Here is a 21,821-nt window from a genome sequence, read left to right on the forward strand (position 1 = left end):
TGTCATCCTAAATATGTGTGAAGAATTGGATTATATATGTGGTTAAAACCTTACTTTATATTTCAAGTAATCATTTTGTTTTCGTAAATCTTAGCTTCTTACATAATTTTTCAAGCAGCAGCCACCATTAAATGATCTCACAAATTTTCATGGCGAGAGAATAATAATGATGACAAAAATTTCATCTGTTAATTACAAAAGGCCACACTGCTTGAATTTGCACATATAGTACATCAATATATTACTACCTCCTAGGTTCTTAGGAAGAACTGATTGCATATGAAGGTCAATACCGGGTAAAGAACTGGCAGCTGAATTTTCATATTTTTATGTATATAATACTACTACTAATGGGAGAAGATGGTAAGAAAGTGATGGGCAGCAGAGAGAAAGCATAACTACTTAATTCCTTCTTTGCATCTGTCTTCATACAAAAAGAAAAAATTAGCCCAACCTACCAAAAAAGGAACTGTAAAAGACAGAATAGGAATATAAATTGAAATAAGCACAAAAAAATGGTAAGAGAACACCTATCCACCGTAGGTTAGTTCAGATCACCAGGACCTAATGGTTTACGTCCAAGAGTTCTGATGGAGCTGGCAGACATGATCTTGGAACCATTGAACCATATCTTTCAAAGATCCTGGAGCAATGGGGAAACTACTAGAGTACTGGAAAAAAGTGGATGTGGTTCCCATCTTCAAAAAAGGGGAAAAAAACAGATCCAGGAAACTACAGACCAATCACAGCCTGACATTTTCAAGATCCTGGAAAAGATAATAAAAAGATCTGTGAACACTTAGAAGCAAGCAAAGTTATAAGCAGAAACCAACATGTCAAAACAGATTATGTCAAAGAAATCTTATTTCATTCTTTGACAAAATAACTAGATAGATGATAGATAACCTTTATTGTCATTTTTGACTGTGCGCACAATGGCACACATTAAAAATGAAATTTAGCTGCTTGCTCTCAAAGTGTAAGCATACATAACACATATTTAAACATACTATATACAACATATGTATAGACCTACACCTTTACATATAAGTAACATATAAATATTAATCACTGTTCATCTTGAATGGACGGAGGAAGGAGGAAGCTTTAGAGTTCACAAGGTTAATACTGTATGGAATAAAACTGTGACTGAATCTGGATGTTCTGCTTCGGATACCACGGAGCCTCCTCCCAGAAGGTAACAAGGAAAACAGGTCATGAAGAGGATGTGTCGTGTCCCAGACAATCTTGCGGACCCTGCTCAAGCAACGCTTATGTGCTATGTCCTGGATGGAAGGGAGGGAATTGCTAGTAATCTTTTCAGCCATCTTCACCATTCCCCGCTGCCTTCCTGTCTGAAGCAGTGATGCTTCCAAACCAGAATGTAATGCAATATGACTAAATTAGTGGACCAACAAAACGCTTAAACATATGTAGTATACTTGGATTTCAGAAAGGCATTAAAGTAGACCACAACCTACTTTTTGGTAAGTTAGAAAAATGGGATAGACAGCATCACCACCAGATGATTTGTAATTGTTGACAAATTGCATTCAACATGTAGTCCTTAATGGAACTACATTTACATGGAGAGAGGTAAGCAGTGGGGCACCCCAAGGTTCTGTTTTAGGCCCGGTATTTTTCAATATCATCATAAACAATCTAGATAAGAATAGAAGGGAAAATTTTTTTTTTATTTTAATCCCATTTATATCCCGCCCTTCTCCGAAGACTCAGGGCGGCTTACAATCTAAGCACAAATCAAATGTGCTTAGCAATAGCCTTCATTCTATGTATATGCCTGCTTATTAGGGCTTTCGCCCCCCTCCCCAAGCGGCATTATTACAAAGTCAGCTTATTGCCCTCAACAATCTGGCTCCTCATTTTACCTACCTCGGAAGGATGGAAGGCTGAGTCAACCTTGAGCCTGGTGGGATGCGAACCTGCAATAATTGCAGGCAGCTGGTGTTACTTAAGGAGGCATTAGCCCACTGCTCCACCAAATTATCAAATTTGCAGGTAACACCAAGCTGGCAAGAATAGCCAACACCCCAGAAGATAGGTTCAAGATCCAGATAGATCTTGACCGATGTGAACACCAGGCCCTATCTAACAAAATGAAATTAAATGTAGGAAAAACAAGGTTTTTACATTTAAGTAAGAAAAACCAAATGTACAGGTATAGATTAGGTGAAATTTGGCTTAATGGCAATAACTGCAAGAGGGATCTTGGATTCCTAGTGGAATCCTTAAATATGAGCTTACCAGTGTGCTGCGGCTGCCAAAAAAGCCAATGCAATCCTAAGCTGCATTAACGGGTAGATTCAAGATCACATGAAGTGTTAGTACTACTTTACAAGGTCTTGGAATGCTGCATTCAGTTGGTCACCACAACATAAAAAAGATGTTGAGAGTCTGGAAAGAGTGCAGAGAACAGCAACAAAGATGATCAGGGGGCTGGAGGCTAAAACATGAATGGTTGCAAGAATAGGGTATGTCTAGTAAAAAAGACTGGGGCAACATGATAGCACTTTCCCAATATTTCATGCCACAAAGAGGGGGACAACTTATTTTCCAAAGAACCAGAAGGCAAGACAAGAAGCAAGGAGAGAAGCAACCTGGAACTAAGGAACTAATTTCCTGACTGAGAGCAATCAACCAGTGGAACAGCTTGCCTTCAAAAGTTATGAGTGCTCCATCACTTGAAGCTTTTAAGAACAGACTGGACAGCAATTTGTCTGAAATGGTATTGGGTTTCCTGCTTGAGCAGTGGGTTGGACTAGAAGACTTCCAAGGTCCCTTCCACACTGATGTTTTATGTTCTGATCTGTTTAAAGAATAAACATGTATCCAGAGTTAGTCTGAAAAGTACTTCCAAGGCAACAAATGTAAGAAAAGAAATATTTTTATACTTTGCGCTTCATTCAGACAGAAGACTAATGTGTTTTCAAATGTGTGAATGGAAGAAGATTTGTCTCTTAACGATAGGTTTAACAATGTCCATTTGTAGTGCACCCTAGTCTGTTGTTCAGTGGCTGTTGTGGTACTTGTCTCAGTGAAAAATATGTCATTCTCAACACTGAGACTAAGTTTTACATTATGATTTCACACCTCTTGGCTGAAATACCATATCTAGTTTTTAAAGTGGCTTTGCATCTTCCCATTCTGGGTTTTGTTTTGTTTTTGTTGCAAATTTAACTTGATGAATTCTGGAAAATAGAATTGTTTTGTGCCCTTTTTATCTAACAAAAATATTATTAAATTACAAATAGAGCTTACAGATTCACAGTTAAATTTTAAAAATGGAAATACTAGTGAGTTTTCTAACAGGTTGAAGAAGCTCAAGCTGTTATGGAAAGTGAAATGCGAACTCAGTTACGCCGACAAGCTGCTGCACATGCTGATCATCTAAGAGATGTTCTCAGAATTCAAGAACAAGAACTGAACCAACAATTTGACCAGGTGGGAGTTTGCTTTATTATAGTAAAAAGTCCTTTTAGTCTCTCATTCTCAGAAATTTTCCTTATTATGCAATAAGAAAACACTAGGGCTGCAGAAAACATTTGAAGTAGTACTTTGTAAGAAAGGATGGCTTCTTTATGTCCTTCTCTGTTTTGGTTTAGTAGCAGTTCAGGGAGAAATCCTGAAACCCTAGTTCAGGGGTAGGCAACCTCGGCTCTTTTATGACTTGTGGACTTCGTGGACTTGAAGTCCACGAGTCATAAAAGAGCCGAGGTTGCCTACCCCTGCCCTAGTTTGTAAGAACATATTGAAAACACCTGAAGTAACTGTGCTGAGTTCTTGAAAGATACAGCTACATGTTTTCTCCAAATTTTTTACAGAAAAAAAGTGAAATCACTTTTTCCCAGGCTTTCTAAAGCCACACATATCAATACTTTGCATAATCCAAGTAAACATCAGCAATTTCTTTTGAATTCACTTGTGATCAAGTACTCTTAGAATTGAGTTCATTCTATGTGTGAAACAGCAAGTTTTGAGTGGTGCGTATCCATAATGAAAGAAACCTGCTTTGTCTTGTCACGGACATGAAACATTCTTGGCCTGGGCATGGAACTTAAGTATCTAAATCTGGGTACAGCTGTTCTGAGGGATGGGGAAAGACACCATCAGCAGAGGAAAAATGGGCACAAGAGAAGAGGATGCTAGGAAGATAAGAAAACTTGGTTCTACTGGATTTGAATACTACACTGGCAGTGTCTGAAGGGAGATAAGAAAAACAAGCTGCTGGGAAGAAGGGAGAAAGACAAGCTAGGCTTGAATTCAAGCATAGCAGCTAAGAGGACACTATAAGGAAAGGAAAGCATTGGGAAAATCAGTGGATAGTATGCCCTACAGCCATGCAGAGAAAGTGGAGACAGACATAAAAGATAAAGGTTTCCCATGGCAGTTGTGCCCAACTCTAGAGGGCAGTGCTCATCTCCGTTTCTTAGTCAAGGGAGCCAGCATTGTTCAAAGATATTTCTGTGGTCGTGTGGCAAGCATGGCTATATGTGGCACCTATTAATCTATTCCTATTTGCAAACCGCTAGGTGGGCAGGAGCTGAGGCAAATTAATGCACTCACTCCATCACACAGTGCGCTGGGGTCTTGAACCCGAGCTGTCAGACTTCCAGCTGATGAGCTCTTTATCTTTAATGGAGACATACGTCGCTCTATTCGTTATCTTTCCAAATTTTGTCTTGGGTGAAACCCAGAACAACCAAGATGTTCCAGATTTTGGTTTGGCTGGACTCTCTCCTCCTTAGAGTGGTTCAGTTGAATTTCTCAGCTCTGAATCAGTAAATGTATTTTTGTCTCAAACCCCAAACAAGCTTGTTTGGAGTTTGAGACAAAATACATTTGCTGATTCATGTATGCTTCTACTCAGATGTATATTCATCTGTGGATTTCTTGGAATTTCCTATTCCTGGATGGTAGATCTGGTAAATGGGGAAAAAGTATAAAGTAGCAGATAATCTTTGGAGTAAATGTTTTATCTTTTGGTAGGATAGGATCTTTCATAATTGTTTTTAAACATAAATTGAACATTTTTTCCTTTGGGGAGTAGTCATTTGAGATGAATATTGCTATAAAATATACGTTACAATTAGGAAATTGGGAAATTCATCTCTGTGCGATCTTGGTGTTGTAGCCTTGCTTTTGCAGCCTCAGAACTTTGAGCATTGGTCTAAGTGGGCAACTTTCAAATTAACTTTTCAGTCTGTTATCATTTTAGTCTGCTCTTCTGCTCCACATGACTAGTCCCTACTGGCTGGTATTTATAAAAATTGAAGTTGAGTCTCCATGACATTAAAACTCTTAGTGCTCTTGAATATATGGAGAATAGAAAATGTATTCTGCTGAATGTCAGAAGATTCTTCCTTAAGATGGTCTACTCTGCATGAAGATTAAGGATGCAAGTATGCTTTGCAAACATGGACATAATATAATGAGAATACCAATAAAGCAAAGACTTGTAGCTCAGGATTGAAATTAGGAGTCCTTGACAGGGTAAGCCACTAGAATATAAATGAGAGTAAACTACTCCTTATTAGAATTGATGCTGATACCTAGTTTTGGTAATCAAACGTCTACAAGAAAATAACCAAGCTCAGACAGCACCAACCTTGCCCCTCATAATGTGAACACTTTTTCACCAAGTTTTTTCCCCCCCAGAATTTATCTGAAAAACTCACTGAACAAGAACTTCAACATAAACGTCTTCATCAGGAACAGATTGATAACTTCACTCTGGATATCAATACAGCCTATGCCAGGCTGAGGGGAATCGAACAGGCAGTTGAAAGTGAGTGCAATATGTAAAGTTGTAACAGGAATGTGCTATCTTTAGTAAAATCTGGGTGGCTCATTTATTTATCTGCTTGTTTTGCAGAGGGTAATTCCATTTTAACAATCTAGTTCTGCACCAGAACGTTTATCATGAGTTAGAATAGGTAAAATGGCCTAGTATTTATAAACAAACTGGATTGCTGATTGCTCTTTCATTTCTAATGGGAAACTTTCAAACTCTGTGGAAGAATTAAATTGTATGCCAAATCAGGTAATCCTGTGATTTACAATTTTTGTCATTTCTGTTGCTGAGCAAGGTGGTCATTAACTGAGTCACACCTTATTTTCCTTTTGCATTGTCATTAAGTGAATCACAGTTAAGCAAATACAGCTTCCTCTCTTAACTTTGCTTGTCAAAAGTTGGCTGAAAGCCATAAATAGCAAACACATGACTGCAGGACACTCCCACCAACATACTTGTTACTATCAGGCCAGATGTTAAGGCATCTGATTATAAAGCAAGATATGAGGAAGTTCTAGTTCCGTTTTAGCCATGAAAGCCAGCTAGATGATTTATCAGTCATTTTCTCTCAGCCAAATTCCCTTCACAGGGCTGCTGTGGGGAAAATAGGAGGAAAAAGTATTAGTTATGTTAGCCACCTTAAATTGTGTATAAAAATGAACACAATATAAATAAAAATGAAACAAATTCATGCCAATTGTCAAGCACCTGAATTTTTATTTTTACTTTAAAAATTGAAAACTTTAAATTTTGTAGTTTAACTTTAAAAAGCATTTTTAAAGTTAGGGGAGACATGATAGCAGTGTTCCAGTAACTGAGAGGCTGCCACAAACAAGAATGGGTCACGTTACTAAAGCACTAGAGGGAAGGACAAGAAACAACGGTTGGAAACTGATCAAAGAGAGAAGCAACCTGGAATTAAGGAGAAACTTCCTGACAGTGAGGACAATCAACCAGTGGAACAGCTTACCCCCAGAAATCGTGGGCGCTCCATCACTGGGGATTTTTAAGACGAGACTGGACATTCACTTGTCTTGAGACAGTATAGGTTCTCCTGCTTGAGCAGGCGGCTGGACTAGAAGACCTCCAAGCTCCCTTCCAGCTTTATTCTATTTCAAATTTAGTTGCAAAATTGGAATGAAAAACAATTTATCCACAGTGTGATCTAATACTTTGTAAGCTATTTTAACGCAAGAGCCATATAGCAATAGAAAAGCAGCAAGCATTTCTACTGGATTTGTTCACTATTCTAAAATGTGGCTTTTGAATATATATATTTTCTTGCAGTAAGTTAAAGTTGATCGCATTTGCATAACATATTCAGGCAAGGGTGTACAACTTCCATTGGCTCATCAATTGTTGTAAAACTTCCTTTGTGTCCATGGTGCTTTTATTATTTTAGTTTTATTTTAGTAGTAATTTCATATAGTTTTATTTCACCCATTCTACAAAAGTGGTAGTATATTTGTACTAGATGTACACAATTTTTTAAAAGGAAAAATAAAAGAGGTAGCTGCTGTTTATTTGACCATCAGTAGATTTACCTGAGAGTGGGAGATATTGTAGGCTACAACACATGCCTTGTTAAGGCTCCACTTCTTATACAAAATATAAATTGAACAAATAATGCAATGGAATAGTGTGAGCCCACTGAATATGCAAATTATCTTAGTTTCAGTTCTTAGTCTCTTCAGGTAATGCTGAAGAAAGCAATTTAAATATCTATTGGCAGTACTGAGCTTGAGTGGATTATAAAACACCTTCTTGTATTTGTCAGTATCTTTTTTAACACAGCCGGGTAAGTCAAATAATTCAAATACATTTTTACAGTGGCTTATTACAAAAAAACCCCTAAACTGTCACCAGTTCTTTTATCTACATCCAAAGTCAGTGGGCTGCCGGAACACCTGAGGGACAACACAAGCCCCCTTGGCGTTTAGGCAACCCACACACAAGGACACAAGTAATACAGTTGCTTCTTACACCTCCAGATCTACTTCCACTTCTAGTAGTAGACTACTACAAGTTGGTGAGACCGACTGCTGAAGAACAGTTTTTCTGTCTCTTAGCCTTAGACTGCTTCTGGTGGCTCCATTTCCATCAAGTAACAGAAACCCTCTCCTTTCTCACTCCCAGAACAAGTCCCAACAACCCACCACTGCCACCACCCGCTCTACTGCTCAGCTTTTATAGCTGCTGTTTGCTGGACTGTTGGGCTAGCTAGGGAGGGGTCTTAAAGGGGCAGAGCAACAACAGCTCAGTCGCTTGGCAATTTTCAGATAGCCTGGCCTCTCAAAATCTCTTATTTTAGAATAGTGAAAGAAAATAAAATTATTTCTGTCACTCTTCATGTCAGTGGTTTAGCTTCACTGTAAGATGCTATGAGCCGACGAGGTACATGCGTTATAAATTCGGGCATATCTACTGATTTAGAATGTGAAAATGTTTATGCATTCTGGAGTTTATTTTCCTTCCATTAAATGTGTGGGATTTTATATTACAGGCCACGTGGTTGCTGCAGAAGAAGCCAGGAAAGCCCATCAGTTGTGGCTTTCAGTTGAAGCTTTAAAGCAAAGCATGGAAACTGCTGCCGGGGATAGACCCACAGAGCCTTTGGAGGATGCAGTACAGTCCATCCAACTCAGCTGTCCTGACGATGCATTCACGCAGGCCTTAACAGCTACCCTTCCTCAAGAATCACTCAATCGTGGGGTATATACGAAAGAGGCACTAAGGGCACGCTTTCATATAGTCCAGAAGCTGGCTAAAAGAGTGGCATTGATAGATGAAACAAGAAACAGCTTGTATCAGTATTTTCTGTCTTATCTGCAGTCCCTTCTCTTGTTTTATCCTCAGCAGCTGAAGCCACCAACTGAGCTTGGCCCCGAAGACCTGGACACATTTAAGTTGCTCTCTTATGCATCCTACTGCATTGAACATGGAGACTTAGAATTGGCAGCTAAATTTGTCAATCAGCTGAAAGGAGAACCCAGAAGGGTGGCACAGGACTGGCTGAATGAAGCTCGGATGACCCTGGAGACAAAACAAGTGGTGGATATCCTGACTACCTATGCTAGTGCTGTGGGCTTGGGAACAACTCAGGTGGACTAATATAAGCCAGCTATGCAGGACTCCTATATCTTTAATATTAGTCAACCAACATACAAGATTTGCAACAGTACTGGGAATTGGTGGGAGACCTGAGTTGGTTCCAAACCATAAAAAGAAACTCATCATCATTGGGAAAAAAGTTCCATCTTCTAGTACTTTTCTAAATCTTAGCACCTGTTGCATTTGCATTTTTTCCTTCAGCCATTTATCATGTCTGGAATGTGTTTTTGTTTTTGTTTTTATCTACATAACACAATTTCCAGGTATTACTGATTGAGCTTGTGAACCCACCAAATAATGTTTATAACCTCTTACTGATTTGCCATTTGGCTCAATTAAATAAATGATATTTAAAAGATTTATTTTTCACTGCTGCTTGGATAATGTAGATTTAAAAAGAACACAATCAAATTTTGTCAGAAGCAGATGAAAAATGCATAAAATTATGTGGAAACTGTCTGTTTCCCTTTATCTGTTTCCAAAGTGGAAATATAAATATTTCCTATTTGGTGTTGATAGATTTTTGATTTTCATATAATGTGTGCTTTTAGCAATGGTACATTTCACAAGTGTTTCTTTATGGAAATTTTGATCCAAAAATTATTTCTCCCAAGAAAATTCTGCATGACAAGCTCTGAAAGCTAATTCTGGAGCAAGCAAGGCCATACCACTATTTTTCTCTCTCCAGTATTTGTGTTCAAAATCGATTAGAAAGTTTTTCCATTTATTCCTATGTTGAAAACAATATATAATATCACCCTATTGAGAGCAAATGCTGTTATTAGATGAGTGGGCCAACTGTAAGATAGACTACATTGTCTTGAAATAAGTTGAGGTCACATCTATGACACTCCGATGGCTCTGAAGAAATATTGGCTCCATTTACATGGGTGGTTTGGCTTCCAGTATCTGATAGTAAGAAAAAGAGCTGTGCAAATTTCAGAATATGTAAAGAAATAATTGAAAGAATAGGGAATCTGATTTCTACTCTACACTGCCAGGCCTTTTCCTTCTATCTTTAGTTTCTGCAATATTTGCAAAGGGCAGGAAAATTCCTGCCTCTATTTTGCCATGTTCAGCCATACTTTAATCAGCACCTCTGAGAGCAATCTTTGGACTTGCTGTGGAATACTTCAAGAGTAATTCTCAAACTAACAATCTACATTAATATAGCATCACCCAACCCTTCTCAAAATCTCCAACCCATATTTCTCTTCACTTAACTAGTGATTAAGGCATCAGGCTAGAAACTGGGAGACTTGTGTTCTAATGCTGCCTTAGGGACAAAGCCCAGTTGGGTGACCTTAGGCCAGTCACACACTCTTAGCCTTAGGAAGGAGGCAATGACCAAACCACTTTGAAAAAATGAGATTCGTCCAAGCAGTCATTGAGAGTCAAGATTCACTCAAAGACAATATATGTGTGTGTGTGTGTGTGTGTGTATGTGTGTATGTATGTATATATATATATCTTAAAATAGCCAATACTGTCCAGTTGCACAAGATTTATAATGCCACCTGACTACATGATGAATCTGGACAGCTTATGACAATAAAAACAATGCAAAATTATAAAGCAGAAAACAAAAAATGTTGAAAGAAAACCAATTCAATTTTAGGACATGCTCACCACCCTAACCAAGGCTTGGAAGAAGAGCCATTTTAAAAACATTTTAAAATGAAAGTAAGTTAAGCCTTGTGTCTGGAGAAATATTCCTCCTTTCTGGGTTTCATCATGTCAAGTGTTTGACCAATGGGATATGGAGTTATTCTAACTGGATGGGAAAATTACTGAAAATAAATGATCCCTCAAAGAGCCATGCCTATGCCAGGAAAGGATTTATACGTTGTAAACAGCACCTTCCATTATACCCAGAAATTAAATAGCAACTAGTGCAACTCGAGGTGTTAATGTGGCATGCTACGGTACACCTATTAATGCTCATGTTGCTGGATACTGGACTAAATGAAGCTTCTAAGTGTCTCAAAGGCGCTTTTTTCTTCAAAAGACAATTTGACTGGTTTTTTTCCTTGAGGAAGAAGAAAACATTTCTCATCCAAGAAGCTTCATCAGTTCTGTTAGCATGAGGGATGGAAGGATAGTTATTGACAAGTGAGACTGGATGGCGGAGGGATGAAAGGATAGGTTCTGATAGGATGGGGGAGAAAAAAGCACTTCAGATACAACTATGACTTGGATGACTGAGAATCTCCATAGACAGGTTTTCTTCCTGTCTTCTAAGGTTATTCTCACAACCCATTATAAATCCTTACATTAGGTGACCAGCACATAAGTAACTAGAGGGCTCCTAGTCCAGGAACTGATGTTATTGGTACAGAAGAACCTCTGCAAAGACCTTCTAAGCTATAGTTGGCACGCGCTCTTCAATCAGCAGCTGCTAGCCAAGGAAATTCCATCTGTACACTTGTCCTGAATAGGAAATGGTCCTTCTATAGCTGACTATAGAAATCATCTAAGACTGGGTAACCAAAATACCCACAAGAACTTTGTCTTGGTAAAATTGAGCCTGAATTTGTTACTCTCTCTATCCAGCCTGCTCTACCTTTAGACACTGGGACAAAACATTGGCAGCACTGATTGGTTTAACTAAGGTTGATAACTGCAATAGCAGCTGGACTTATATATTACCCCATAGTGCTTTACAGCACTCTGAGCTGTATGTCAACAGCTTTTTACCAATCTCGGAAGGATGGACAGCTAAGGCAACATTGAACCTTGTCAGGATCAAACTCCAGGCTGTGGGCAGTTAGCCTGCAATACTGCATTCTAGCCATTGCGCCACCAGTTAGCCTGCAATACTCTTTTCTAACTATTAAGCTTCCTTTAGTCCAATATGTAGCAACATGAGCATTAACAGGTGTTGCATTAACACACCTCCTTACTACCCTGGTGGCTCTCACCTTCCCTAAAGATGCCAGTTTTGGGGATCAGGAAATGAACTTAAAAGGCAGAGTAGTTTAGAGCAGATGAACAACCAAAAAACAGAACACTGGCTTCTTGAAACTAAAGATGGCACATTCAACACTGTTATATTTTCATTAATTTTCACCCCATTTATCACCAATACTGATTCTGTAACTACAGAAACAAGTTAGATATCAAATTGCTAAGCACATTGATTTGTGCTTCTTAGATTGTAAGCCGCCCTGAGTCTTCGGAGAAGGGCGGGATATAAATGGGATTTTTTTTTAAAAAAAGAGAGATCCAGTCCAGCCCTCAGAAGATACTCAAAATATTTCAAAAAATCAAGAGACTGAACAGTTAGGCATGTAAGTCAAAGAAATGGATACCCAGGTGATGATGTTCTCTTCTGTACTCCCAACAAAAGATAGGCACCCAATAAGGAGTGCCCTACTCACATTGTACCTAGCTGTGCAGTAAAACAATGGGAAACATCAAAGCTCAAAATGAACCAAGGACTGCGTAATTACAACAATACCTAACTGTCTTGCAATTATGTGACCTTGGTTAGAATGTCACTATTTTTTCATCTTTCTGTGGATGCACAAAGTATGTTTATCAGTCATCTTGCTCCTATGCTGTTGGTATAGCAGCACTGAGTTTTTTTTTATTTTATTCAAATACAAATAATACAAACATAACACATATAAATCTAAATAAAAAACAGTATAAAACACAAATATTACAGTGCACCCACCTCCCTGGAGACCATTTTTATTACTTATATTTCTTCTCTTATAACAACTAACAATATATAATATATGTTTCAATTGTGCCCTTATCCCCTCCAAAACAGCATATATTCTTGAGCAGGTTTATTCCCTTTGCCTTCCACCAAGACTGTTTTTATAAAATCATTCCATATTTCATTATAATTATTTACTTTAATCATCCCTTTTTTAAATTTAATTTGTTATTGCCATATTCCATATTTCATTATACCACTCATTTCTTGAATAACCCAATTCCGTCTCCAATATTTAACCATCACTAATCTAGCTGCCATTATCAAATTTACAATCAATTCTTTTCCTTCATTTACCGGTATATCTTGTTTTTCCGCCAGTAACAGTAATGCAATCCTTGGTGACATATCTAAATTTACCTTCAAAAGTTCTCTAATTTCCCTAAACACCATGTCCCATATCTTTTGTGCACTATCACAATCCCACCACATATGTTTATATGTGCCAATCTCTTTCTCACACCTCCAGCAAATATTTGTATATTTAACATCTATTTGATTTAATTTACGTTAGGTACCACCTCCATAACACTTTATATCCATTTTCCTTAACTCTGACATATTCTTATATAGTCTTCTGTTCCAAATATTTTTCCAATCTTTATCGTTTATTTCTCCTAAATCTTTCCCAAATTAATTTTAAAACTTTTGCTTGATCTTCTAGTTCAATTAATATTCTGTATATTTTCCCAATTCTTCCTTTACCTATATATTTATTTTCCTCTTTCTTTTATAATCATTTCAAATTTTGTTAACTGTCTTTCACCTCAATTTTTTCTTCCATTTTTATCCATTTCTCTAATTGTATTAAATCCAACCAATTAAATTTAGTATCTGATAAAACATTCTTTAATTGTATTATATTCTTTATCTTGTTCTTCCAGTCTTCCCATTTATATATCTTGGTTTTTTAAAAATTTACTAATCCAATCTTTCAATTCAATCTTAGGGAATTTCTCCATTTCTACCACTAGTGTTAAATTCCTGGCATTAACTGATATATCAATTTATTCCATAATTCTATCAATTTTTTTTAAAAAGGGATTTTGAATTCTCTTAACGATTTTTAAATATCCTTTTTAAACCAATGTTACCCTTAATTCCTTCAATTCTATATCGCTCCATAATAAATCTCTGGTATAATATCTGGGCCCAACCTTAATTGATTAGCTACCCAATAATTTCTAACATTTGGAAGACCCAGCCCACCCTTTTTAATGGTTCATACCATAATGTTTTGCTTATTCTTGCTCTCTTACCTCCATTACAATACACCTCCAGCAATCTCTGTATTTCCTTTAATTCTTGATCCAAAAACTTAATTGGGATCATCCAAAACAAAAGTAATTTTTGGTAAAACTTTCATTTTTATTGCTGCAATTCTTCCAAACCATGATAATTTTACTTTTCCATATTTATTCATTTTATCTTTAATATCTTTAACTTCTCATAATTTATCTTCTTTAATTCTTGAATATTTTTTGGGATGTCAATACCTAAATATTTGATACTATCTACTATTTTTAATTTATATTTTTCTTTCAATACATCCATTTGTTCTTTACTAAGGTTATATAACATCATTTCTGATTTTTCCCAGTTAATTTGGAATCCACTATATTTCCCAAATTCATTCAAATGTATACCTTTTCTACATGTTAATAATGTATCATCTGCAAATAAATTTATTTTAGTTTTCTTATATACATCAATTAATTAATCTGTCCTGATTGCATTTGCGAAAACCTCCATCAATAATACAAATTGAACTGGGGATAAGGGGCAACCCTGTCTCGTTCCCTGTCTTAAGGTTATTGTCTCTGCAACACCATCATTTATTCTTGCCTTATTTTCTGAGTATAGTTGATTTATCACCTTTCTAAATTTGTTTCCAAAGCCTAACTTCTCTATTAATATCTTCTGTGTAGGCCATTCCACACAATCAAAGGCCTTAAAAACGTCTAATGCTAATAAACCAGCCTTTAATTTTTGATTCTTTATGTAATAACCTATATTACCCTTCTTACTACATCTGACATTTGTCAGCCTCTTATAAATCCACACTGATCATTTCTAATATAATTCTCTATAAATGTATTCAATCTATTTGTCAATATTGCTGTAAAAATCTTAGCATCCTGGTTGATAAGGGATATTGGTCTATATGATCCTGGGTTTGTAAGATCTTTATTAGGTTTCACTATCAATTCTATCAGAGATTGCTTCCAGGAACTTGGAATAATTTCACCTTCCATTATTTTATTAAACATTAACCTCATCTTTGGCACCAATAATCCTTTAAAATTTTTATAATATTCTGCGCCTAGTCCATCTAACCCTAGTGCTTTACCTATTTTCAATTTATTAATAACTTCCAGTATCTCCTCCTCTTCTATTAGTGATTCCATTATTTCTTTATCATATTCTCGAATTTTACAGTTTAAATTCTTTTCTATATATGCCTGACTTTCCTTCACATTTCCTTCCCCTTATATAACTTTTCAAAAAACATCTGAAATATCAACAATTTTTCTCTCATCACGTTACATCTTTGTCCCTTTTCATTCTTTATTACTCCAATCAGGTTTTGGCCTTTTTAACTTGTGTGGCTCTAGCCAACATTCTAGAATTTTTATTCCTATTTTCATAAAATTCCCTATTTAAATAAATTCAATTTCTTTGAACATGTTCTAACTCAATATTTTGCAACTCTTTTCTTTTAGCTGATAATGTTAGAATTTTTAGGTAAAAGCTCTGAGTTTTCTTCAGATTTTTTTTTGTCCTATGGGACAAATATTTTCCTAGTTTGGTCTTTAAAGAGGTTATGATTGGATCTATGACCAAATATTTTTAACAGGTAAGGTTTTACACTTTTCACTATTCCAGACAAATGGTTGGGAATCCCACAACTTCTGTGAAGTGTTTCTTATAGTACACAAGTTACCACTGTGGGATCTGCATTTGGTTTTGACAATACCAAAAAAGACTATCATGATGAAGATTTTCATAATTTTCTGTACTGATCGTATTTTCGTTCTAAAAGGAACTTTTTGTTCTACAGAAATCAGGAGCTACCGCTGCTTTTGTTCTATCCAAAACCCAAGGGAGCATTTGTAAAGGAATAATATTAATTGGACAAGTGTAGAATGATCAAATCTACTTGGGATAAGAGGAATTCCAAGTAAGAGATGTTTTGTTTGTACATTTCCAGCAAGCTATGTTGGACCATAAGCCAGCAATGGCTATAAATTCCAGAAGGATAAAGATACACAGCTGGAATTCTACTGACTTTTCTCATTAGTGAATTCAGAGGTTGGTACTCCCTCCTCAAAAGAGTTAAATTCTTTTCTGCCTACTAGAACAAGGGAGAAATAGCCTATCCTATGATTCCTTTCTATAGAAAAAGAATATTCTTCTATTTTCAAAATTAGCCTTATTTCAAAACAAGCCAAAACAAACATGTAGTCACTGTCAACGAAATGTGTACTTAATTAAGGAGAAAAATACTTTCTACACCATACTGCTTTCTAAATCATTAAATCTGCAGACTTACATTACAACACTGATACAAATACATGCTATTCTAACAATGGTGATTATTTCTATTCTGAGCTATCTGTTTAGTGTTCTGAGATACATTTTAAAAACATACACTCGCAGAAGTTTGTAACATTCCTCTTTTGTATTCTAAAGCTCTTTAGTTAGTTCTAATAGATTGATTCAAATAAAAAAAACACTTGTTGAAAAGAGGCAAGTGGATTACTCTTTATTACTATTAGCACGTCTAAGGAAAATGTAGATGCAATATAATAAGAAAATAATTCTAGGATTTTGGCAGATAATTTGGGTTTTCGAAACTGCTTGTGGAGAATGAGAACAAACACTCCAAAAACAGGTGAAACTAGAACTTCCTACCAACTGCCATCAGATGAGAATCCACATGATGATAATACAGGTATGTACAAGGCTCACAGAAATTTTCCGGGCCAGTCCTTGACAGCTGTTCTGAAACCAGGTAAGCTGGTTTTTCATTCAGAAAAGAGAAAGTGGTTTCCTTTCTGACGCCTATTTCTAACCACAGCTTCCTTCTATTATATCATCCAGAGTCCTCCTGCAAAAAGGAAAGAAAAAAACAACAACACATGAGCACAATTACAAATCTGTCAAACTGCTGGCACAACCTACAACTTATTGGCAAATAAAAAAGTCTGCTTCAAAAGGATAAGGCAGAGCCCGCATAAGAAAGAATACAATGTACTGATCAAAATATCTCAAGCTAGGACAGAAAAGCTGAACCACAGTATGAAACCCACTTGACAGCTACTTCTACCTAGAGGGTTTGCTGCCAGTTAAACTGGGACGGGCAAAGGGATGTGCTCTGCCTCGAATTCCTGTAGAAAACTGGGTATGAATTCAAATAAAATAGGCCAAGACGATTTACTCCAGCTACATCAGTGAATTTCAGTGATATATTCCAGGTGTTCTGAGCAGTAACCATTACAGCTACATACTTGCTGAAACTTACTTTTGTTCTTCAGAGAGTTCAAATTCTTCTAGAGTTGTCTTGGCGAACACTGAAGTTGATTGTATACCGTATTCAGCAGTCAGCTTTACTAGTTCAAGTGCTTTATCCGCTTGGTTACTTTGTTTAATACAATTGAACATTTCTTTCACTGTCAAATCGCTGCATAAGGGAAAAAGGGATACGGATACTGCAGTGGCATCTGTAACATAGTTTGATGGGAAAATATTTTATCTGCCAAGTTATTATGGTAACTACCTAGAGATGGTAAACTACCTAGAGATTGGGAGGGGGGAAATTGGGAGAATAAGTTGAATAATTAATAAACTATTGTGATGTGAGAAAATTCAGTTCTTTCTGAACCAGATAACCCAGTATTTATTGTACATAACACTAAAGGCACCTCTTCTTCATAATCCAAGTACTTAGATGAGTTCCATTAGCAGGCAGGAATGCGTCTATCCAGCCAAAACAGCTTTCCTAAAAAGTCTAAGTAGGGAATCTTAATTTGAGAAAAGGACACATTTACTGACAGGAAAGTTTAACTTGAATAATTATATTTTTCTGTTTTGGAAAAAAACTGCTAAAGTAGACTTGTGCTATCACCTTCTGATTCTTGAACTTCTGATGATATAAAGGTCATTGCTTTATTTATGCTACGTCAGCACAAGTTTAGGGCTTCAAACTGCTGATCCAAGAAGGTGACAGCACAGCACAGAAATTAGCAATACTGTAACAAAGAAAATACTATCACAATGTTCTTTTCTACACTGAATAGACCAAGAAATAGGTATTTTTTCAAATGCTAATAATAACAGGTAAACAAATACACACTTCCTGTCCAGATGCTACTACTCTGCAGTAACCAAAATACAGAAGTCTTTAAAGGTGAATTAAAAGCTTGAAAGGTTAATTAAAATCTCAGCATTCAAGCAGCGGATGTAAATTTCTACAGAGCATTCAGACTTTATTGCCCCTACAGCTACAGTTCCCCTGATATCTCTGCTTGCTCTGCTAACAAAACCATTCTGAGGAAATGAGAAGCTGATTATTTGGTGATGGAATTGGGCCATCACCGGACAATGCATGGAAGGAAACAGCACTCTAACCCGGGAGAAAGCTAAGGGTCGAATGAGACTGAATGATAATGAACAAATCAAATCAGAGGGAAAATAAAGATTGATATTTATTATCAGGACTTCTGAGGGGCAAATGTCAAAAGGTAAAAGCTTACCTGGGAACTTGAGAGTGTTTTTTAAAAAGCTGCAGCATGTTCCTATTTGTAGATGAAAGAAATAAAAATTACCATTTGAATGTAAAAATGGAAAAAGTATGACTAGAAGTCCATCAAGATGCCTTATAGGTAGTCCTCAGTTTATAATCATAATTGGGACCAGAATTTCTGTTGTTAAATAAAGTGGTTGTTAAGTGATTCATACCCAAATTTACAACTTTTTTTGCCAGAGTTGTTAAATAAATCACTGCAGTTGTTAAGCGAATCTGGCTTCCCCAGTGACTTTGCTTGTCTTAAGCCAGCAGGAAAGATTGCAAATGATCCCATGATCAGGTATACTGCAATTATTGTAAATGCATGCCAGCTGACAAGAATCCAAATTTTGATCATGTGACTTTGAGGAATGCTGCGAGTCATTAAGTGCAAAGACCAGTTGTATGTCACTTTTTGCAGTGCAGTTTATTTCATTCACAAATAAATAGTTGTAAGTCAAGAACTACCTGTAAATCTATAATCCCAAATCTTGTTTTTTTGACAAGACAATATAGGTTATGTAGTCAATGAAAAAAAGAACAACTAATTCTCGAAGGAAATCCAAAATCCCACCAGAAAATGAAAAAAAGTTATTGAATCAAATAGAATTCCACCTAGGAAAAGTAAAAATGTTTGCAGAATATGGAAATTAAGTAATTTCAACAACAGTTAATATGTAGTGGAACAAAGAGTACTATAAAAATTAGTTTCTCATAATGACTGGTGATGCTTTTGGAAACAATAGTATGAGAAACTTAGTTTCTCATACTATAAAAATTAGTTTCTCATAATGACTGGTGATGCTTTTGGAAACAATTATAGCAATAAAGATGAAACTGGCTCATTAAGTGTGGTAAGCAGCTTCACCCACACCTTTCCCTTGAACAAGTCAATATTTCGCAACAGCAGAAAACAGCAGAAAAAAAAGACCACAATACCTCTATTTATGCTGGTAAAAAAACTGCCAGTTATAAAGGCTTTTTTCTGCCCAGATGCTACATATACCTGCCTCTAGTCTAAAAGGGAAGCAAAAGAAATGAGACAGCCAGTCAGAGGCCATTAAAGTATTAGTGGACTTTCTGGTGCAACCTTAAAGTATGAGAAGAGGCTCCATGCCTTTATCTATTTTCCTCCTCCAGGAACCGTTTGAAGGAAAAAGAAAACATAACAATAGATAAAGGTCTAGATTTTTCATTATATTCTCTCTCTCTCTTCTCTTCCCCCCTCCCCCAACTTTGGGGCTTAAGTTTTCAATTGAGGGCTCTTTAGAGAAAAAGTTGTACTCCGCTTCTACACTGAATAAATGAGTCAAAGTCAAAGATGGTAACTGCAATTGAGCTAGACAGAAACTTGACTTCTCTGGTTCAGGAACCTGAGGTAAGTTGGTTTATTTCAAGATTTACCTCCAGAATGAAATACAAATTATTGATATTATTTTTTCTTACCAAGCTTCCTGTGTTCTGCCAGCCCTGGCGAAAAGTGTTGTGGTATTATTAAGAGAAGTGTCTTTCCAGAGGAGTTGCATGTTCTTGCTCTTTAATTCATGGAGAGATTTTATGTTTTCAGCACAGTCAGCAAATGCAACTTGGGTCTGTAAAACATTAAGATATCAAAGCATTTGCAGCCAACAGTAGCGATCTAGCAATGAACATTATTTCAGATCTGAAGCTAAAGTGGTGCTAGGGTTAGGGTTAGGTCTGCTGCACTAGACAGCCACTTCTTTATAGGAGAAACCACCAACTGTGGCATGCCCACGGCCTCTCCAAAATGTCTATAGAAAATAATTAGCACATAATGCTCCCCTACACACATAACCCCCCCCAACACAGGAGTAAGACCAAAAAAAAAACCCCAACCGCATGATTTTTAAAGTTTTACCTTTAAGATTATTTATCTTTATTGTCTATAAGGGCATTTGTGTATTTAACTGTTGTTAATACAAGCAAATCAAATGTGAGTAAACAAACAGGAACAAAAACTTTTTACTGTTTTGTTAATTTTCAACCAATGCAATTTTCTATTCAGGTAGCCCTCACTTACTGACTCATTTAATGATTGTTCAGTTTACAATAGTGTAAAAAATCCCAACTCTGCAACCAGTCCTTGCATTTACAACTGTTGCAGGATCCTGCAATCCTGTGATCGCCATTCACATTCTTCACAATTGGCTTCTGACAAGCAGAATTAATGCAGAAGGTGGAGGTAAAATTGCAAATTGCGTTCCCATATCTTGCTTAATCACTGCAATGATTCATTCACTGCCTTTAATGTGGGTCATACTAAGAGGTGGTAAATGTGGATGCCTCCATAATTATAGTATGTTGTCATAACATCTTTTTGATACTTAAAACTCTATGTCTCTGTCATATACTTCTAGAAGTAATGTAAATTATGAACCAAAGTCATAATTAATTCCTCCATGGACAAACATCTGCTACTGAACTATACACTATATGAGAAGATAAGCCTAGGTGTCAGATACAGTCAGCAGTGGAACTTTTTGATTACATTAAAATATCCAGAAATATAAAACAGAGCTGTCCCATCGCTATTAAGTGTTTACATAAATTCTTTAGTTGAAAAACTTTGTTCAAGTGTTTAGGGGCAAATTCATTTATTTTATTTATTAAATTTTTATACCGCCCTTCTCCCGAAGGACTCAGGGCGGTGTACAGGGCAATAAATATTAAAAACGAAGTACAAAAGTTAAAAAAACAATGAAATATTATGCCCGATATATACAGTAATTAAAAACCATATTGAAACCCAAATTCATGTCCCTAACGTAGCAGACAGTATTTATTTATTAATTTTATTAATTTAATTTCTATACCGCCCTTCTCCCGAAGGACTCAGGGCGGTGTACAGGGCAATAAAATGCAGTAAAAATACAATATACAAAAGTTAAAATGAGAATTAAATAGAATAGCCCAATTACAATAGAAAGTTAATTAAAATTAAAATTACAATTAAAATACCCCAAACCCATCAGACCAGGCCGGCTTGTTCAAATAGGTGAGTTTTCAGGTCAAGAGCAAAGGTCAGGAGCCATCCGGAGCTCAACCAGTAAACGATTTCAAAGGTCTGGCGCGCCCACAGAGAACGCCCTCCCCCTGGGGGCCGCCAGCTGACACTCTCTGACCGACGGCACCCTGAGGAGGCCCTTTCTGTGGGAGCGCACTGGACGAAGGGAAGTTGACGCCGGCAGCAGGTGCTCCCGTAAGTAATCCGTACCCATGCCATTTAGGGCTTTATAGGTCATCACCAGCACCTTGAATCTCACCCAGAGGGCAACCGGAAGCCAATGCAGCTCGCGGAGTAGAGGTGTTACATGGGAGTATCGGGAGACCTGCAACACAACTTGCGCGGTCGCATTCTGCAC

At 36.7% G+C, this 21,821-nt stretch overlaps 2 protein-coding genes across 5 annotated transcripts in view; one reads left to right on the forward strand and one right to left on the reverse strand.

Moving 5' to 3' along the window:
- The window catches only part of IMMT (inner membrane mitochondrial protein), a 33,369-nt gene extending 24,087 nt beyond the window's left edge, over positions 1-9,282 (forward strand). For 2 of the 3 annotated variants that reach the window (XM_081344317.1, XM_081344318.1), the window contains 3 exons: positions 3,331-3,462; positions 5,677-5,806; positions 8,316-9,282. In XM_081344317.1, coding sequence (XP_081200443.1) covers positions 3,331-3,462; positions 5,677-5,806; positions 8,316-8,923 — 870 coding nt within the window. In that variant the 3' untranslated portion in view covers positions 8,924-9,282. The remainder of the gene's footprint in view (positions 1-3,330; positions 3,463-5,676; positions 5,807-8,315) is intronic. The other variant, XM_081344319.1, reaches the window with a different exon arrangement.
- A 3,185-nt stretch (positions 9,283-12,467) lies between these two features.
- Positions 12,468-21,821, reverse strand: part of PTCD3 (pentatricopeptide repeat domain 3) — a 38,448-nt gene continuing 29,094 nt past the window's right edge. For both annotated transcript variants that reach the window (XM_081344419.1, XM_081344418.1), the window contains exons 21-24: positions 19,885-20,030; positions 18,407-18,448; positions 17,176-17,334; positions 12,468-16,761 (exon numbers count right to left, since the gene is read on the reverse strand). In XM_081344419.1, the coding sequence (XP_081200545.1) occupies positions 16,722-16,761; positions 17,176-17,334; positions 18,407-18,448; positions 19,885-20,030 (387 nt within the window). In that variant the 3' untranslated portion in view covers positions 12,468-16,721. The remainder of the gene's footprint in view (positions 16,762-17,175; positions 17,335-18,406; positions 18,449-19,884; positions 20,031-21,821) is intronic.

This window comes from Vipera berus, assembly GCF_964194415.1.
Source record: "Vipera berus genome assembly, chromosome: Z".
Classification (NCBI taxonomy): Eukaryota; Metazoa; Chordata; class Lepidosauria; order Squamata; family Viperidae; genus Vipera; species Vipera berus.